This window comes from Ovis aries, chromosome 14 (assembly GCF_016772045.2).
Source record: "Ovis aries strain OAR_USU_Benz2616 breed Rambouillet chromosome 14, ARS-UI_Ramb_v3.0, whole genome shotgun sequence".
NCBI lineage: Eukaryota > Metazoa > Chordata > Mammalia > Artiodactyla > Bovidae > Ovis > Ovis aries.
Genome location: NC_056067.1, coordinates 43385441 through 43403742, shown reverse-complemented (window position 1 = coordinate 43403742; position 18302 = coordinate 43385441). Strand labels below are relative to the sequence as shown.

Genomic DNA, 18302 nt, shown 5'->3' with positions numbered 1-18302 from the left:
TGTGGTCCCACTAGAGTGGCAGGCACCTTGGATGTCATGGCGGATGCAGTGTGATGGGCATGTTGCCAGGGGAATGAGGGCTGTTAGGGGGCAGTAGAGGAGGGAGTGAACCGATCTGCCTGGGAGGGGACGGGGACCTAAGTTTTGAGTACAAATTGAGGAAGCAGCTAAGATGGGGGAAAGTGTGCCAGGCAGTGGTGAGAGCTCAGGCACAGGCATGGGGATGAGCCTACATGGCAGGGATGGCGGTGGGGTGGTTGAAGGGGGTTGGTTAGGAAGCCGCCAGCAATCAAGGGCCTGAGTGGGCCATGGAAGGGATGGAGTGCAAGGATGTGGGGTCGGGAGTGGCTGAGTCCATGTGGTCAAGGAGATGAATGGGGGCTGGGAGGCGGGTGTCCACCCAGGGGACTAGAGCCGGGTGGGTCCGGTGCCTAAGAGCTGGCTGGAATGGGTCTTTTGCAAAGGACCAGGCAGATGAACAGAGATGCTGCCCTTGGTGGGCGGGTGGGTCTGGCTGTTTGGAGTTGGGTTCCATGTGGGTCCCAGAAGCTGGGCAGCACATGGGGAAGCATGCCAGGTTTAAGCTTGAACCCTTCTCTGCCCCCTGATAGCTCTGTGGCTTTCTGAAGTCCTTATTCTCTGTAAGGTTCCCGTTTGAAGGATGTGCTTGATCAGTGTGAGTTGTCAGCCCTTAATAACCCTGGTACGTCACCTCCATTAGGCTTCATGCGGTGGCACTAAAGTGGATGTTTTCTTTCTGACCTTTCAGATCGCCAGTGTTCTGACATCCCGGAGCCCCTCTGTGCTCCTCACTTTGGTAAGTGGCTGGTGTTGAAGGACCAGGCAACGTCTGTGTATGGAGAGGGGCTCTGGGGAGCCGCTTGACTCTGCAGAGGTCAGGGCCCTGGGGTGGGATGGAAACCAGAGAACAGCAATCACTGGTGATCAGTAGCGACACCTCAGTCTGGGTTACCAGTCGAGTCCAGGATCACACCCTCTGTCCTCCAGTTACCTTGGGCTGCGTCCTGTCCTGAGGCCACTGTGGACGAGGCGCTGAGCGTGCTCCAAGAGTTAAAACCCGACTAGAGGATGTAGTTGGGTCAGGTTGAGCTCTCGGGGTTTGTTTATCAATTTGCTTCCACCCTGTGTCTCCCTCATTGTTGATATAATTTGGAAAAACACACCCTTCGCATCAGCCCATGAAGGTGCTGGGCTGTGTGGCGTCAGATTTTGGACCCGGGGGGCCGAATGATAGAGGACCTGCAGCAGCCTGCGGCTGGCAGGAGTGCACAGTGCCTCCCAGCGGGGTGGGAATGCTGGGGCTGTGACACGGCTCCGAGAAGAAGCCTGCCTTCATGCGCTTCTTCAGCCTTGGGGAGCTTCCAATATGAAGAGTGTACAGAAAGTGACCCTTCTCTCCTTTGTTAATTGATTTTTACAGGAACAGTTTTTTCTAGGTTATTTTTGTTAGCACTTCGCATGGTCTCTTTTTTCCACGCTGCTGTTTTGATGGCTGAGAAGAGAAGTTAAGATTGTGGTCACAGGGGGTCCAGTGTGTTTTATTTGGAGGGACGCAATCAGACATCCACCTGAAGGTCTTGAGGAAGAATTAAAGGGGGATTTAGAAGGCCTGGCCTCTCTGGGGACAGCACATTTTCCTCTGAGTCTTTTGTTTTCTCTCCTTCCCCGTCTGAGTTCTACTTGGAGTCTCCTTACAATTAGGGAAAGGAGAGGAATGTAGCAGAGTCCCAGCATCACCGGGAAAGTCCCACCCCTCCCGAGTCGGGTCACACCGGCATCTCTGGCAGGGTCAGATTTGACAGTGTTCTCGGGACACTGTCTGTGAGGGGTGTTTGTGCACACACTCGTGTGCAAGGGAGATGGGCCAGGCTTGGGAGCGGGGGCTTATGGTCAGAGGTGGTCCCAGGCAGCCCGAGCCGGGGTCAGCAAAGTGCTTGGACTGAGGAGACCTTGGTTTCCTCTGCTTTTCAAGCTACAGCAAAGAAAGGAGGGTTGCCCTTCTGCTGGGGCCTGGCCTTTCAGGAAGGGATGGGTTGGCTGGGCCAGGGTGGGGGCTCCCGGTCCTTACCCAGTCCCACAAGGCCCCGTGTCGCAGGCCTTTGCCCTCACTCTCCGTCTCTCTCCCCAGCGTGGCGTCAACACCGACAGCGGCAGCATCTGCAGGGAGGCCTCCTTCGAGGGCATCAGCAAGTGAGTCCTGGGGCCCCAGGACCCGTCTTCCTACTCCATCAGCTCACATCTTTCCCCGCAGGCCTGACCCAGTCTATTTATATAAACTAGACACAGAACACACAAGCAGGGGACTTCCCTTGGCGGTCCATTGGTTAAGACTCCCTGCTTCCAGCGCAGAGGGCATGGGTCCTATCCCTGATCAGGGAGCTAGATCCCACATGCCGCAGAGCATGGCCAAAAAGTTGAAAAGAAAAAATAAAAACCAGAAGGATATTTATAGAAAGGGGCTCAATTTGGTACTTTTGAGGAAATGCTTAGAAAAAAAATTTTCTTACATTCAGTTCAAGTTTGACTTTAAGGACTGACGCTACTTCCCCATGGAGCTCCATCACCAAAGCACCAGTGACCGAGTGCTTAGGGAGCCCTGGCCTCCGGGCACACTCAGGGGGCCGTGCACACTCGGGGCGGAGCACACGCAGCGGGCGGCTGTTTTCCCTCCAGGGACCTGCTCTGACCTGTGGTCTTCTCTTCATTCTTATCAGCCCCCTCCACTCACTCCTGGCTGATGAACCTCCCCCAGTCTGGCTCACAGGTTTCTTCTGTGCCCCCTGCTGCCCCAGTCCCGGGCAGGGGCCCCTGCCTTTCCTGCCCTCACTCACAGTGTAGCCCCAGGCGGGGCCCTGGAGCCCTGCTCCCCTCTTTAGGCCTCTACACACAGGAGGGCAGATGTTGGACACAGAGAGCCCGCCTTACCACCCTCACACCCTGGCTCCCCAAAGAATGTGGCCAGCCAGCCACCCTTGTGTCTCTGGGCTGGCTGCTGGCCGGCCCTGGCACGGGGGTATCTGCGGGGCCCTAGGCTGCAGCAAGCGAGCCCTTGAGGAGAGCACCTACCCCTCAGGGCTGCCGAGTGTGGCCGGCTCGCTGGCCTGTTCCTCGGGCCCCAGCCCTTCCTGCACCTCCCGCGCTCTGCACCAGGGCGTCCCCTGTCGTCCTTTGGTGGACTGCGGCGGCGGCAGAGGAAGCGCCTTATAACTATGTATGAGCCCGAGCCATGGGAGTTCGTGCGTGAGTGTGATGTCAGGTGATTAGCAGGGATTACGAGCTCATAAATATGCATCACTTCCCCCAACGATGAGAGCGGCGGGGTCGGGGGAGCGGGTATCAGGTTTGCTGCTTTTCATTGCATGAATCTCCGCATCCTCTCGGGAGTTCCCCAGAGCGGCCTTCCTCCCACACCAGCGGTGATTAGCCCAGCTCATTGAGATGCTGGCCGCGGAGCCGCCGTCTCTTCCCCAGGCCCTTGAGAGGGTAGTGCGGGCGCAGCCAGCTGCTTCCCGTCCCAAGCCTCCCCTGCTCCCCCAGCGCCGCCCGATGCCAGAGCTCCCATGCCCTGTTCACCTGCCTCTGCCAGCACCATGGAATATCTCTGGTCCCGCAGGCTGACCCCTCTGGCCTCAGCGTGGGTCACTCCCTCGTGGGGAGGGCCCCAAGCTGGGAGGAGGGAGGGCTTGCCACGTGATGAAATGAGACCCCACTCATCCAGAGCCTGGCATGGAGCCAGTGCTTAGTAAACAGTTACCCATGAGCAAACCCCATCATGCCCCATTGCCTCTACAAGCCTCAGTTTCCCTAGCTGTGTAGTGGGCCAGTGGACTTCACGATCTCTGATGACAGGATTCCCTGATGTCAGTGAGCTGTTGGGCTTCTCGGCTGTGGGCTCTTTGCTTGCCCAGCCCCTGAGCCGAGGTCTCTGCTGTGGAGATTGCCTCCTTAGCACCCTGGGCACAGGTGGTAAGGCTGGAGTGGCTCCTGGCTACTCCCTAAAGTTTAGGGGGAGAGGCAGGGGACCCTAGCAACATCATCACTGTCAATGAGCAGTGAAAGCTGAGGCCCCCTCTCCACTCCCCCTGGGAGGATTCCCGCTGTGGACCAACCCCTCCCTCCATGGAGTAGACCCAGCCTCTGTTCCCTCCTGCCCCTGGATTCCCCACAGTCCCTGCCAAGAGCCCAGAGGAGCCTGTGCTTGGCTACCTCACCGTGGGACTCTCTTTGGAGAGCCAGGACCTGCCTTATCTCTGCACATGCTCTCAGGCACTAGGTGGGTCCTCTCCAACCCATGGTCCAGTCCGGACAGGCTGACTATGGGCTACTCCCCAGGCCCTTCACTGCTGGGCTGAGTGCCACCCCCACGCTGGGGGGATTCATGCCCATGCCCACGTGGCAGCCGAGTTTCCTGACTTAGCTGCAGGTGAGAGCCCTCCCTGCCTTGGGGTCCCCAGGCCCACCTGCAGTGCTCACCCTTGGGCCCCACACCCCAGTGTGGCCCCCTTCATGTAGCTCTGCCCTCAGGGAGTTGCTCCGTTTGGGTGCCCTCACCCCGCACGCCGTGGTCACCGACCTCGGGTCCCCTGCCAGTGCCTTCCCTGTGGAAAAGTCATGTTCATCTTCCTGGGGTCTGGGTGCAGTCCAGCCCACTGCCAGCACTCTAGTTCCTCCACCTCTCGGACCCTGTTGCCGGGCTGGAGGGGCCCTTGTCCTCCAAAGCTCAGTGACCGAGTTCACCTGCCTGCTGCGAGCCTCTCCAGCTGTTTTCGGGGATAATAATAGCCTGTTTCCTAAGCAAGATGAATCTTGCTGTCGTCCTAGTTTCCAGTATTAAGCTGCTTCTATCCTCGGTCACTTCTCACCGCCCTAATGAAGTGGCTCATTCCTGGAATTTTGTTTTTAACCATTTTGAACTTCTCTGTAAACCCTCCCACCTTAGATCCTTATTTGACCTCTGGCAGAAGTTCAGGATCTGGCCTCTCAATTTGTCCTAATGGGCCACCTGCTGCCACCTTGACCCCTTGACTTGGGGTAGGAGGGAGCTTGCGGCGGAAGCCTCACCTGTCCACCCTTGCCCGAGCCTCCTGGCCCTGGTCTAGCCGAGTGGTCGGCCTATGACCTTGTCTCCAGGTGTGGCTCCTCAGGGTTGCCTGCCTCGGGCCTGTCACCTTGTGGGGGTGGGGGTGGGGGGCTGTGGGTTTGATCCTGGGAGCCTTTAGGCCTCCCTCAGCCTTCCCAGGTCAGGGCCAGGCCACCTGCGGCCCACAGCAGGGTTTGTGCCAGGCATCACAGTGGTGGCATCGGCAGAGGACAGGGCGCAGGGAGGCAGGGGCGGGTTGGGGGTGGTAGACGTGTGCTGGGATCTCCCCATGGCCTGGGGCCCCTGGGACTCATCAGGGAGGTACCCTCTGCTTCTGGGACACTCCCCACCCTCATGGGCTCTGGTGTTTTGTTTTGTTTTTTTTTTTTTTACGTAATTATGACATGCTCATGTAGAGAACTCTTAATGCAGAGGCTAAAGCAAGGTGGGGCTCTGTCCTTCCTGGGGAGGAGGGTGGGCTGTGCTGGGCTGAAGGGAGCAGGGTGGGGACAGGCCTCCTGCTGAGCTGGACTCCGGCCCAGGCCATAGCTCCCACGAAGGTATAGGAGAAGCAGGCCCCGCGGGGGTTCTGGACACAGGATAGGGTCCAGCGTTCATTGCCAGGTGCTGGTGAGGGCAGGGCCAAGGCTGGTGTGTGGAGAGGACAGCCCTGCAGTAAACACGGCTTCTTCCCGTGGGCCGCACATACCACTGTGGCCTGCCGTAGAGGGTTCCTGCACCCTGGGCGCCAAGGCAGACATGGTAAGTCTGTTAGCAATCTGAGAGGGCAGACTTGATTTTCCTGAGAAACAGACCCCAGCTGTTAAGGGAACGAGGTTATCTGTGGGGGGCCCACCTTCTTTTCTGGAGACCGTTGCTTCTGAGGCAGGCAGGCTGCCCAGGAGCCCCGGGCGGGGGCCATGAGTACAGAGCGCTTTGTTTCATGCCATTGTCTGACAGAGAAATATGGTCGATATTTTATATCAGCTGGTCGTTGTGGATAAGCATATTTCTTATCTTTTGGCATTTACTTAAATTGCCTTGCGTACTTGAAGACAATCGGTTACAAATTAATTCCATTTAAATAAGTAGTTAAATATGAAATTGCTGAATTCGGGGGTCATTAATGCAGGAATATTAATGTTCAGAGATGTGAATTTTTAAACCCAAGAAGTAGAAGGACATTATTAAAACTTGACAGTAACAATAAAATGCCAGTCTGTGATGTGGGGACCAGTGGCTTTCTGGTTCCTGTTAACTTATGTATCAAGGCAACAGTTCAGATTGAGGTTCTGGTTACGGCTTGTGGAATTTCCACGAGTCTCCTGAAGAGGCAAGAGCCCGTCCCAGCCCCCAGAGTTGGTGGAGTGGGAGGCCTGTTCGGGGCCTGCTCTCCATCCTCAAGTTGGAAACTGTAGAGAGGAGTCTGGGGGCTGGGGCAGGGCCGGCTGGGCCCCTACTGCTCACTTTGCATCATCTAGCCCACAGGTGGAGCCCACCAGGGAGGTATCCTCTGCTTCTAGGATACTCCTCACCCTCATGGACTCTGGTGGACATTTTTTTTTTTAACATAATGATTACATATTCCTTGTAGAAAGGTCTAATTGGCACAGGGGCAAAAGCAAGGAGCGTTCCAATTTCATGACCCTGAGTTAAAAATTGATTCTTTAGTGAACGTCTTTTGGACTCTTACGTGTGTGTCTGAGTGTGTTTCTCTGAGTGTTTTTGTGTCTGAGTGAGCCTGTGTGCGAATCTGTGTATTTCAGTATGTGTGTATATTTGGACCTTTGTTAGTCTAAGTGTATGCCTTTGTGTGTCGGTGGGTATTTGCCCATGTCTGTGAGTATACATCTGTCTGTGTCTCCGTGTGCCTCTTTGCTAAGCAAAAGCCTGCCTGTGTGTGTGTCTGTGTGTTTGCATCTGGGTCTTTGTGCTGGGTCACCTTGCTGTTCATACGTGTGTGTGAGCACGTGTGTATGTGTATGTATGTTTTGTCATGTGAGATTTTATTGGCATGTTTGGCTTTTGAAGAGATAGGCCCTTGCTTTTCCCAGCATCGAAGTGACATTTGGCGGAATGGGAGACGGAGTCTCTATTGCCATCTTTATTTATGTCATGTGCTCCTCTGTTCTTCACTCTGCGCCGCATTGGCTGTCTGTGGTTGCTTTGATATTTCACAAGTAGGGCTTGATTCTGAAACATTTTGCTTGGCTTCCCAGAAAGTAGTCTTATTTTTCTAGTTAGGGATCCTGAAAGGTTTCATACTGTGGAAACCTCTCAGCCTGCTAGTGCCTCCTTCTCGCTCCTCTCCCCTTTCCCTTCTTCAGCCAGGAGTGGGGTACTAGCTACACAACCAAGGCATTAGATAGGTGCTTTCAAACACCCATCATTGAGGCCCCAGAGAATTCCTGATTGGTCACAATGCTGTATGCCCTGTGTGCAACCTCCTAGCTTGAGATGGAGCAGGACTAGGAATCCCGAGGGTCAGAGGCCTGCCGAGGCTTCTGTGCTGAGGCCCATACATTGTGCTGGGCTACACTGCACTTCCCCAGCTGTCTCACTGACAGCTTGAGCTCTGAGTCATATGTGACACCAGTGTCAGGGATTTGCCCCAACCTGATCTTTTTGTTTCTCGGGTTCCCTTTCCAGTTATGTTCATTTTATCAAAGAACAGCTTGGTTTTTCTCAATTACGTGTTTGCTTTCTATTTCATTGATTTTCGCTTTGAAACGTTTCTGATCTCTTTACATTTTGTTTGTTCTTTCTCTAGCTTCTTGAGAAAGAAGGCATTTCTGGGATAGAAGCTTGGATCACTGGTTTTCAATTGTTCTTTTCTACTATCTACATTTAGAGCTTTAAATTTTCCTCTAAGCACTGCTGTAGCTGCAGTTCACCAGTTATAATATTTCATGTTTTTAGTTTCTAATTTTATTATTATCTCTTCTTTGAAGAGTAGATACTTAGAAGTTTATTGCTTAATTCTTGATTTTCGATTTTATATTTTTCTTTCTGTTACTGATTTCTAGTTTAATTCTGTTGTAATCAGTGAATGTGCTCTGTGTTTCAGCCCTTTGAAATTTGTTGAAACTTTCTACACATGTTCATTATGATAAATGTTTCATGTGTACTTAAAGAGAGCATAGTCGACAGCACGTAGGCTGTAATGTTCTGTGTATGTCAATGAAGTTAAGTTGATTAATTGTATTGTTCATATCTTCTGCACTTTTACTGATTTCTCTGCTTATTCTGTTCTCAGAAGAGGTATGTGAAAATCTCAAACCATTCTTGTCGATTTATCTGTTTCCATTTCTGTTCTGACAAGTTTTATAAATCAGTTTTATTAGAATAAAATTTGCATGTAATAAAATTAATTGTGTATATATTCAGTACGTTTTTAAAAACAGCTTTGTCAGGATATAATTCATATACCTTCCAATTGACTCACTTGAACTGTAGAATTAAATGCTTTTTGTATGTATATAGATTTGTGCAACCATCATCACAGTCAACTTTAAAATATTTTCGTCATCCATAAAGAAACCCTATATCCATTAGCAATCATTCCCTTGCCCACCACTAATCTACTTTCTATCTTTGTAGATTTGCCTACTTTAGTGTTTGATATAAATGGAATCCTGCAATACATGGCCTTCTATGTCTGGCTTCATTCACTTACTGTGTTTTCAGAATTCATCCATATTGTAGCATGAATCAGTACTTTGCTCATTTTTATGGCTGAAAAATATTCCAGTCTACGGATGTACTGGTTTCTGTTTGCATAGTACAGCTTTTCCTACCCTTTCACTTTCATCTTGTGTCTTTAAGTCTAACGTATCCCTTTAGGGCATATAGTTATGTTTTTGCATCTATTCTGTCAATCCTTGTCTTCTAATTAGAAATTTTAATCCATTTACATCTAAATTACTGATAAGGAAGACCTTTTTTATGCCGTTTCGTTTTTAGTTTTGTGTGTCATATATTGCTTTTACTTCTCAGTTTTTCCATTACTCTCATTCTTTGTGTTTGAGGTTTTTGCAGTATTCAGTTTTGAGTCCTTTTTTATTTTGCTTTCTGTATATTTTAGTTATTTTCTCAGTGGTTACCCAGAGGATTACAAATGACCTCTTAAACGTATAATAATATAGTTTGCATTAATAGCAGCTGGTTTCAATAGTACACAGAAACTGTGCTCTCTTCCTTTGTGCTGTTATTGCATGCAGATTGCATCTTTATACATCTTGTGGTAATCTACACAGGTTTATAATTGTCGCTTTATGCAACTGTCCTTTAAATCAGATAGGAGAAAACTAGGACTTACAAACAAAGAATGCATTTACGCTGTTTCTGTACTTACCTATGTAATTAACTTCACCCCTGCCTTTTTTCTTCTCATCTGGATCCTAGTCACTCTCTAGTAACTCCTTTCACTAAAGTCTGAAAGGTCCCTTTTGATATTTCTTGTAGGCTAGATCTTCTAGTGATGAATTCTCTCAGTTGTCATTTATCTGGAGCTGTTTTAATTTCTCTCATTTCTGAAGCATAGCTTTGCTGGATATGGAATCTTGATTGACAGATTTTTTTTTTCTCTCTCTCTGTCATCTTGTATTTTGTCTTCTGGCCTCCATAGTTTCTGATGAGAAATCAGCCATTAATCTTATTGAAGATCCTTTGTATGTGATACATTGATTTTCTCTTACTGCTTTTAAGATTTTCTTTTGACAGTTTGATTATGTGTCTGGGTGTGGATCTCTTTGAGTTTATCCTACTTGGAATTCATTAAGCATTATGGAAATTAACACTGGTGTTTTTCATTAAATTGGGAAAGTTTTTGGCTATGATATTTTCAAATATTCTGCTTCACTATCACTCTCCTTTTCTTCTGGGACTTCTGTTATATGTATGTTGGTACACGTGATGGAAGCGGCTATGCTACCTGTCTGTGAGGGTGGAAGATGGTGTTTTGCAGCCAGGCAGCTTGTTCTCCAGCCGACTGTGCCTGGAGAGCATGGCCTGAGCTGCCACATCTGCTGCAGGAAGTGAGCAGCAGGCCTGCTGTTGTCCAGAGAGTCATGAAGTTAAAGTTCTCTTGACCAGATCTTCTCTTGGTGTGTCTTTTACTCACTTATTTGCTTATTTTTGGCTGTGGTGCGTCTTCGTCGCTGCATAGGCTTTTCTCCAGCTGTGGCTAGCGGGAGCTACTTTCTAGTTGTGGTGCACGGACTCCTCATTACGGTGGCTTCTCTTACTGCAGAGCATGCACTCTAGGACACTTAGGCTCACTAGTTGTGGCTCCCGGGCTCTAGAGCATAGGTTTAATAGTCGTGACACACAGGCTTAGCTGCTCCGGAGGATGTGGGATATTCCCGGATCAGGGATCAAACCTGTGTCTCCTGCATTGGCAGGTGGATTCTTTACCACTGAGCCACCCGGGAAGCCCTCTTGATACGTCTTGAATGAAGTATTTCTTGCTGGGAGATGAGTAGACCATTGAACTAATGGACTTGTTTTCTCTCTGTAGGTTCAATGTCAACAATACCATTCTTCATCCAGAGATCGTGGAGTGGTGAGTATGGCTTGTGGCGGTTTGTTGTGCTCAGCCCAGGAAGGGGAGAGACCCCGCTGTTCCCACCCACCCTGTCTCAGGGAGCCCCTCAGACAAGCTGGTCCCTAGAAACTCTTCTCTCAGCCTCTTCTGCTTTGTTCTTTTTGTCAGTTGGTCTGTTTTTCCAGAAGGGCACAAGTCATTGAATGTCAATTGTATTTCTCGCTTTCTTCATTTAGAACTTTTAAAAAAGAAATTCTACCATAATGGAGCCAAACTTACATAGCTCAGTTGAAGTCAGTAGTGAAAGGGATAAAAATAGACATCACACATAATTGCATTACCCAAAAGGTAAACATGCTTTCCTCACGTCACATGTATGTCTTGACTCGTTGGCCTCCTTCCTATGGGTCTTATGTTGCCTGCTTTATTCCCTGGCTGGTACTGGTAGCCCCTACCTGCCGTGTTCTTTCTGTGGGGTCACAGCGGGGCAAGGTGCCCCCAGTTGGGTCCCAGAAGAGCCCCTTCAGCGCTGATTGCTGCCAGTTTTCCTAGGCTATCGAGTTGCTCTTGGATAGCACTAAAACCTGTTTTATTTGTCATATGGCTGCACTTACCGTGAAGGTAGGAGAGAGGAGAGGCAGGGCCTTTGCCACATCATCCCCTGACTGCGAGGTGTGTGGCTGCCTCCCGTCTCACCCTAAGGCCGTTCGTCAGGTTCACCGTCTGTCTGGGAGACCGCGCTCATCTAGTCTTGGGGCTTGGCCACACTGTGGCCTGAGGGTGAGCACGGGTCGGCTCCTGAGGTTGGGGGCAGTGTAGCGCCGGAGGGAGGGAGAGCGTGATCCAGGCCAAGGGGCCACTTGTTGAAAGGCTGGAGATGAGAAAGCTTGGTGGCTCCGTGTGGCCAGCCTAGGGACACACACTGTGGAAGTGGCCCCTGAAGTTGGTCAGAGAGACGGGCAGGGGCCGGGCGGCCCGTGCTGTCTGCCCAGACTTTGTCTTGAGACAGTAGAACCAGGAGAGTAGTGGGATCAGGTTTGCAATTTTTTAAGTCATGGGGCAGAAATGGGAGCAGGCTGCCAGCTAGGAGGCTGCTGCAGGGTCCAGGTGGCTGGGGGGATGGGGTGGCGGGTAGGGGGCAGAGTTGAGAGTAAAGGGCAGGCAAACAGAACGCTCCTGAGAGGAACTGGCCTTGATGCCCGAGTGAAGAGCACAGTTGAAGGTGACTCTGGGTTTTTGTCCTGATTAGCTCTGGGTGTTGTGTCACTGAGAGGGCGCCAGTGCTGTGGCAGTTGAGGGACTGTTTGTGGTGTGTTGAGTTTGAGGCAGGTGCCGGTGGGAGAGAGCTGAGCCAGAGGCGAAGATCTGAGGGCTGTCAACTGGCATCGGTACCAACCCTTGGGAGAGCTGGGGGCGGGCGGGCCAGCAGCTCCGTTGGCAGCCCTGGCCCAGTGCCCGGCCCGGCCGCACACTTGGAGCATGAGGGCCTGTGTCCTGCCAGTTCACAGCCACCTCTTCTTGTTTGTTTTTTTTTTTTTAATTTATTTTAAAAAATTTATGTATTTATTTGGCAGCGCCGGGGCTTAGTTGCGGCAGGCGGGATCTCCCTTATGGCATGTGGAATCTTTAGTTTCGTCATGCAGGACCTGTCAGTTGCAGCATGCGAACTCTGAGTTGCAGCCCGTGAGACCAAGTTCCCTGACTGGGAATTGACCCCAGGCCGGCTGCACTGGGAGCACAGAGTCTTAGCCAGTGGGCCACCAGAGAAGTCCCCATCTCTTCTTGTTTTTATGAAGTAACATGCCCGGCCCTTCTGTAACCCGCAGCTGGCAGAAGAATAAATCCTGGATGCCCAGGAACCGTATCCACTCCTCCCCGTGACATCCCTCACAGCTGCTGACACTCCGGATGCTTTGGAGGCCAGGGCTGGGTTGTGCACCTCGCATCTCCCGAGGGACAAGTCATTAGTTCGTAATTTTGGAACAAGCGCACTTTAATTCTAGTGACATTTCCAGTGCTCTGAGGTAGATCCTGCACTGATAAACTACTTCCCGGTCTTATTAAAGCCTTTAGCAGAGAGGACTTACGTGGCATTTGATGGCCATGGAACTATTTTAGAAATGTCACACCATGCTTACGGCCTCAGGGGTGTGTTTAGCAGCGTGGGTTCCGGCCTCTGTAGTGACTGCGGTCATTCTTGGCGGGCTCTGTGGGAGTCACCACCCTCGCCCTCCTCTCTGGTCACTGACGGAAGGACTCTGGGTGGGACGGCTGGCAGGCCCCTCATTTACAGGAGAGGCTGGCCTTCCGTGGTGTTAAATTATGGCTCACTGGTGTGTCTTCGGGCTCTTTGTCCTGGCTGCTTTCACCACCCTCTTTCTCTCGGCCCCACGGAGAGAAGTTACCTGGGTTGATGGGAAAAGTGTCCAGTCAGGCATATCCAAATTCTATCCCCAGCCCACCCCTATATGCCCCCTCGCCCCCCCAGGAAGTTACTTTTGTGAGCCTCAGCTGCTTCATCTGTAAAATGGGGATACAATGCCTAACTAACAGCATGGACGTGAAGATGCCTGCTGCCTGACAACTGCCACAGACCAAGTGGCTTATAAGCAACTCTGAAGACGGAGGTTCAAGGCCAAGGCCCGGACCCACTGTCTGGCTCATAGACGGCGTCTTCCTGTTGTGTCCCCAGATGGCAGAAGGGGTAAAGGAGTCCTCTAGGGTGTCTTTCATAAGGGTGCTAATCCCCATTTGTGAGGGTTCCACCCTCATGACCTAAAGCACCCCACAAAGATGCTACCCGCAAAGACCGTCGTCACGTTGGAGATAGGTTTCAACCTAGAAATTTGAGGGGAGCACAGCATTCAGTGCATAACACATCACACCTCAGTTTCCTCCACTGCAAAGTAGACGTGGTCTCCCTTGGTGAATGGCTCAAAGTCTGAGGGCGAAAGTCAAGTGACACCACATCCTAATAGCAATGGCGGTCGCTTTCTTCTTTGGCTGCCCTGGGTCCTCATGGCAGCCCACAGGCTCTGTAGTGTGTGGCACCTGGGCTTAGTTGCCTCCCAACGAGTGGGAATTATGGCTTCCCAGGTGGCACAGTGATAAGGAATCTGTCTGCCAATGCAGGAGATGCAGGTTCAGCCTCTGATTTGGGAGGATCCCCTGGAGGAGGAAGTGGCAACCCACTCCAGCATTCTTGCCTGGGAAACCCCATGGACAGAGGAGCCTGGTGGGCTCCAGTCCATAGGGTTGCACAGAGCCAGACACGACTGAGCAACTGAACACGCACATGTGGAATCTTAGTTCTCTGACCAGGGATTGAGTCCACGTCCGATGCTGGCACCTTTTGAGGCTTCCTGTGTGCCAGGTGCTGTGCAAAGCACTCGACACCCATCACCTCACTTGAAGAGACATTTTATTTATGTTATAAGGTAGGACTCTGATCATCCCCATGCTGCAGGTGGGCAGACTGAGGCACAGGGAAATGATTTGCCCAAGAAAAAGCCCGGAGCTGAGCCCAGGCCAGTGGCTCCAGGCTCAGATACCACCCCTTGTGACTCTGAGGAGCATCCTGTGCTGTGCGGGTGCCTGAGTGTCAGCCGCTATCAGTTGGTTCATTCTTGCCCACCTAACCTGCTCGGAGCCCCTGGAATAGATCTCATGTGAGGCTAGGGTGTGGTGGGGTGGAAGAACCACACCCTGCCACCCATGCGTACCCCAGCTCCCAGATGGCAGCTGGCCTGGGGATCTGGGATCCTTCCCGGAGCCAGTCTGATTCGGAGGCCTCTCCTAGCACAGGAGAAGCTTCCCTTCCCATTTATGTTTGGGTGTCATTCACTTCCTTGCTGTGACTGCTTTTATTGTTTTCTATTCACTCAAGCAGTACATTTATGATTTCTTATAAATTCCTCTATAATCATACTCTTCTTCCCCCACAAACACGAGATCATAACTGATCATTTCTTTCCTTGCGCTGGGTTTTGCAGTGGGAACATGGAGGTCAAAAGTTGAAACTTAATAAGAGCAGGTGTCTCACTTCTATAGTTTAGACTGTGGTTCTGCTTTCCTGTTCGGCGGGTGATTAAATTGATCTGAAGGTGGGTGAGGAAATAAAAGGAGATGCCTCTGTGCTCTCTAATAGCTCGGTGCTGTGGGTTTCAGTTCAGCACCTCTGGAAGCGTCACAAAAGGGCAAGCATGTCAGCCTCTGCCACGCACCTTCTCGGGTTTTAAGTGGTGCCACGCTAACTTGAGTCCCATGCCAGTGTTGGACACCCAGCATAGGTGGCCGGTGCGTATTCATCAGGCAGTGGGGCAACCCTTCTGTGTCTACTGCCCTGCCTGTCTGTGCCTAGGAGACAGTGAGGTGTGGACGGTTTGGGGCCGATGAGCACCAGGATTCTGCATCCTGGGTAACGTGTCCCAAATTAGGAAGGGTACGTGGATGATGACCTAGATTCTCTGGTGTGTATATGGATAGTATTCCGGTAGGATTGCTGTCTTTGCCTCCCAGTGAATAGGCATTTAGCCCTAAATCAGCCAGAATGCGGAATGAAAAGTGGGAACCTGAGATTAGAGGGAGAGCCTGGCTTACTGTGGGCCAGAAGGCTGGACACAGGGTGTGGGGGTGTTAGGGCCTGGTACCAGCCCTCCCCGCACGGGGCCCACGGCTGCCTGGCCCCGGTCAGCTCTCAGGCACTCTCAACTCACAGCTGAGCTCAGCCACCGTTTTCTTTCTTCGTGGCTCTGGTTTCTCTGAGAGGATGTATTGATCGAGCCTCCTGAGAATATGTAATTCCAACCAGCTCTTTCCCTTTCCCTCCCTCCTGTTGTTCCCGGCTTTTACCCTTTGCATCCCTGGGTCGCGGCATAGGGAAGGAATGGCCGTGGGGGTCCCAGGGTATTGAACTCCTGCCCACAGCTCCCGCAGAACTTGCCTCTGCACATCCATCTCTGGGAGAGACGGAATTCCTGTCCCTTTCAAATGGGTTTTTGTTCAACACTGTGGCACTTCGATGCTTAGAGACTGATTTTGGAAATCCTTCATCCTGTCTTGCTACTGTTTTAATCAGTGGAGCATTCAGACCTTGCTTAATTGATGTCTTAATCCTGGGTTTAATGCCCAGAGGCAGTTTTGTGACCTGTGAATATTTAAGGAAAAGAAAAAAAAAAAAAAGACTGCACAAATGAATCTCAGCCTGGTCCAGTTATTGTTGTTTCAGGCCTGTAGCCAGGGATTCTGGGCCTTCACCCCCTCTTCTCCCCTCCTCTCCCCTCCTCTCCCCTCCTCTCCCCTCCTCTCCCCTCCTCTCATGTGGGGCTACCTTTCTCCTTGAGCGGCCTCCTGATGTGGTGGTACTCACAGGCCTGGCCACGAGCAGGGGGCTCTGCCTGAGTGTCCTCACCTCCTGCACGCATCAAGCACCTCCTCTTGCTGCTAGAAGAGCCTGAACTGCCTTCTGCCCAGACATCTGGAGGGGCATCAGTGCCATCCTATCCTGAGCATTGTTGGTCCTCTGATGCTTCATGGAGGAGGTGACCTCCATCCTCTCCTGGGGACGGACACCTCGCAGGTGATGTTTCTAAGCCCCACCCCATACATCCTCAGGCTGGGCAAAGCTGGGACTCAGTATGACACTCAGCGTCCTTCCGTCACTCCAAGGCTGTTGGATCTACGGAGGCCAAACCACGGCAGAATCCCCTTTCTTGCCTTTTTGTACGCGGCAGTAAAGGAAATAGCTTTCTCAGTCTCAGGGCAGCAAGTCTTCTTGCAGATGAGGAGAAACTGTGCAGAACACGGGAAAGCCTTACTGCTTCCTGCCACGATCCTAAAGACAGTTTCTCGTGCTTGTGTTGTGCAGTTAACAGGGCTAGGCTGAGACCCCCAGCACCAGGCGAGACATCAGCCCTAGAGCACCCATGGGCAGTCGGGTTAGCCGGCACACGCAGCTGTCTACTTTCAGGGCCCTTAAAACTTGGGTTCAACAGGGCCAGGCCTGGGCTCAACCAGGCCGGCTTCACTGGAGAACTGCGTTCTCGGGACAGTTCACTCTGGTTTTGTTTGATGTGTTGTTTTTTTTTTTTTTTAACATGACTGAAAATATAAATCCTGAGTAAATCAACTAGAGGCCGAGTTTGTCATCTTCCCCAAAGTGAAATTGGAAAAGAAAACAGGACTCTGGGCCTCAGATGGCTCGACATGCTTATCACTTCTGTTGGGAGGGAGCGTGGTTTTGGGCTCCCAGCGCCCTCTCTCCGTGGCTGGTGGAGTCTCTTCCCTGCTTATTTCAAGACTGAGGGTGTCCAGGCTGCAGAGAGGAGGGGAGTGGAGAGCCTGGGAAGTATATATGCTGCCGAAGCAAGTGTAAGAGCCTGTGAGGTGGGCTCCTGGGGCGCAATCACTGGGGCTGCCTCTTCCTACCTGTGTGGCAGGGGGCAGGCAGTGGTGGGGCGGGGTTAGGCTGCTGAGGCCTGGGGAGGCTGTTTCTCCCTGTCCCGCCCCGAACCTGCCAGGCTGGGTGACATCCCACGCTGACCTGGGGAACAACCCAGAGTAGGCGAGATTGGGGAGGCCTCTTTTTCTTTTTCAGATGAGCCATTCTCTCTCCTGGTCAGAAGTAAGGTGTTTTCCAGCTTTGGTTTTAATGCCCAGGTCCTGTCTGTCTGCTCTGGGCCAGTCACTGTTCTGGCTCTGGGACCCTGCTCTCCGGGACTATGGGCTTTTAAAGAGAGACTTAAATGAAAAAGAAATTACAAGCATGATCACTTACTGCACAGGGGATAGAGGGAGGGGATTTTTCCTGGTGAGGGACTGGATGGAACCAACCCTGAGAAAGGGGCATTACAAGTGAAAGCCAGAGAATGAAAGGGCAAAAAGCAGTTCCAGGCAGAGGGGTCCCTGGTGGGGGACGGGGAAGGAGGCTGTAGTTAGGTGATGGAGATAGGTCAGATGGGCATCGGAGAGCCTCAGGGTCACCAGATAGGTTTTGTTGTTGTTGTTTTTTAACTGAAGTAGACCCTGATGCTGGGAAAGATTGAAGGCAGGAGGAGAAGGGGACTACAGAGGATGAGGTGGTTGGATGGCATCACTGACTCAACGGACATGAGCTTGAGCAAGCTCTGGGAGATGGTGAAGGACAGGGAATCCTGGCATGCTAGCAGTTCAGAGGGTTGCAAAGAGTCGGACACGACTGAGCGACTGAACGACGATAGTTGACTTACAGTGTCGTGTTAGTTTCAGGCATCCAGCACAGTGATCCAGTTATTTTCCACGCACACATATATTCCCTTATAGGTTATTACAAAATCTTGAGTATGGGTTCTTGCTTTAACTGCGTCTGGACATCTGGGGACTACTAAAGGTTTTAAGCCCAGGAATGCCTGGTCATATTTGCACTGTCTGAAGAGCCACAGCTGTGGTCCAGGAAGCAGACAGGGCTGGAGGCCAGAAGAGCCAGGAGAAGTGGTCCAGGCTGGAGAGAGTGGGGTGGGGCAAAGAGAAAGGGGAGGCACGAGAGGTTGCAGAGGTGGGATCATAGCCCTTGGTCATCAGCTGGATGTGGGAGTGATGAACGGATGAGAGAGAGGTCGCCCAGGTCCGTGTGTTAGGCATTGGGGATGGGGAGCTGTGGCTGGAGGTGGGAGTTCAAGG

General features: G+C 51.7%; 1 protein-coding gene across 2 annotated transcripts in view; it reads left to right on the top strand.

Moving 5' to 3' along the window:
• The window catches only part of PEPD (peptidase D), a 118707-nt gene that overhangs the window by 22640 nt on the left and 77765 nt on the right, over nucleotides 1–18302 (top strand). The window contains exons 5-7 of one of the 2 annotated variants that reach the window (XM_004015144.5): nucleotides 770–817; nucleotides 2150–2211; nucleotides 10620–10664. In XM_004015144.5, coding sequence (XP_004015193.1) covers nucleotides 770–817; nucleotides 2150–2211; nucleotides 10620–10664 — 155 coding nt within the window. The remainder of the gene's footprint in view (nucleotides 1–769; nucleotides 818–2149; nucleotides 2212–10619; nucleotides 10665–18302) is intronic. The other variant, XM_060398032.1, reaches the window with a different exon arrangement.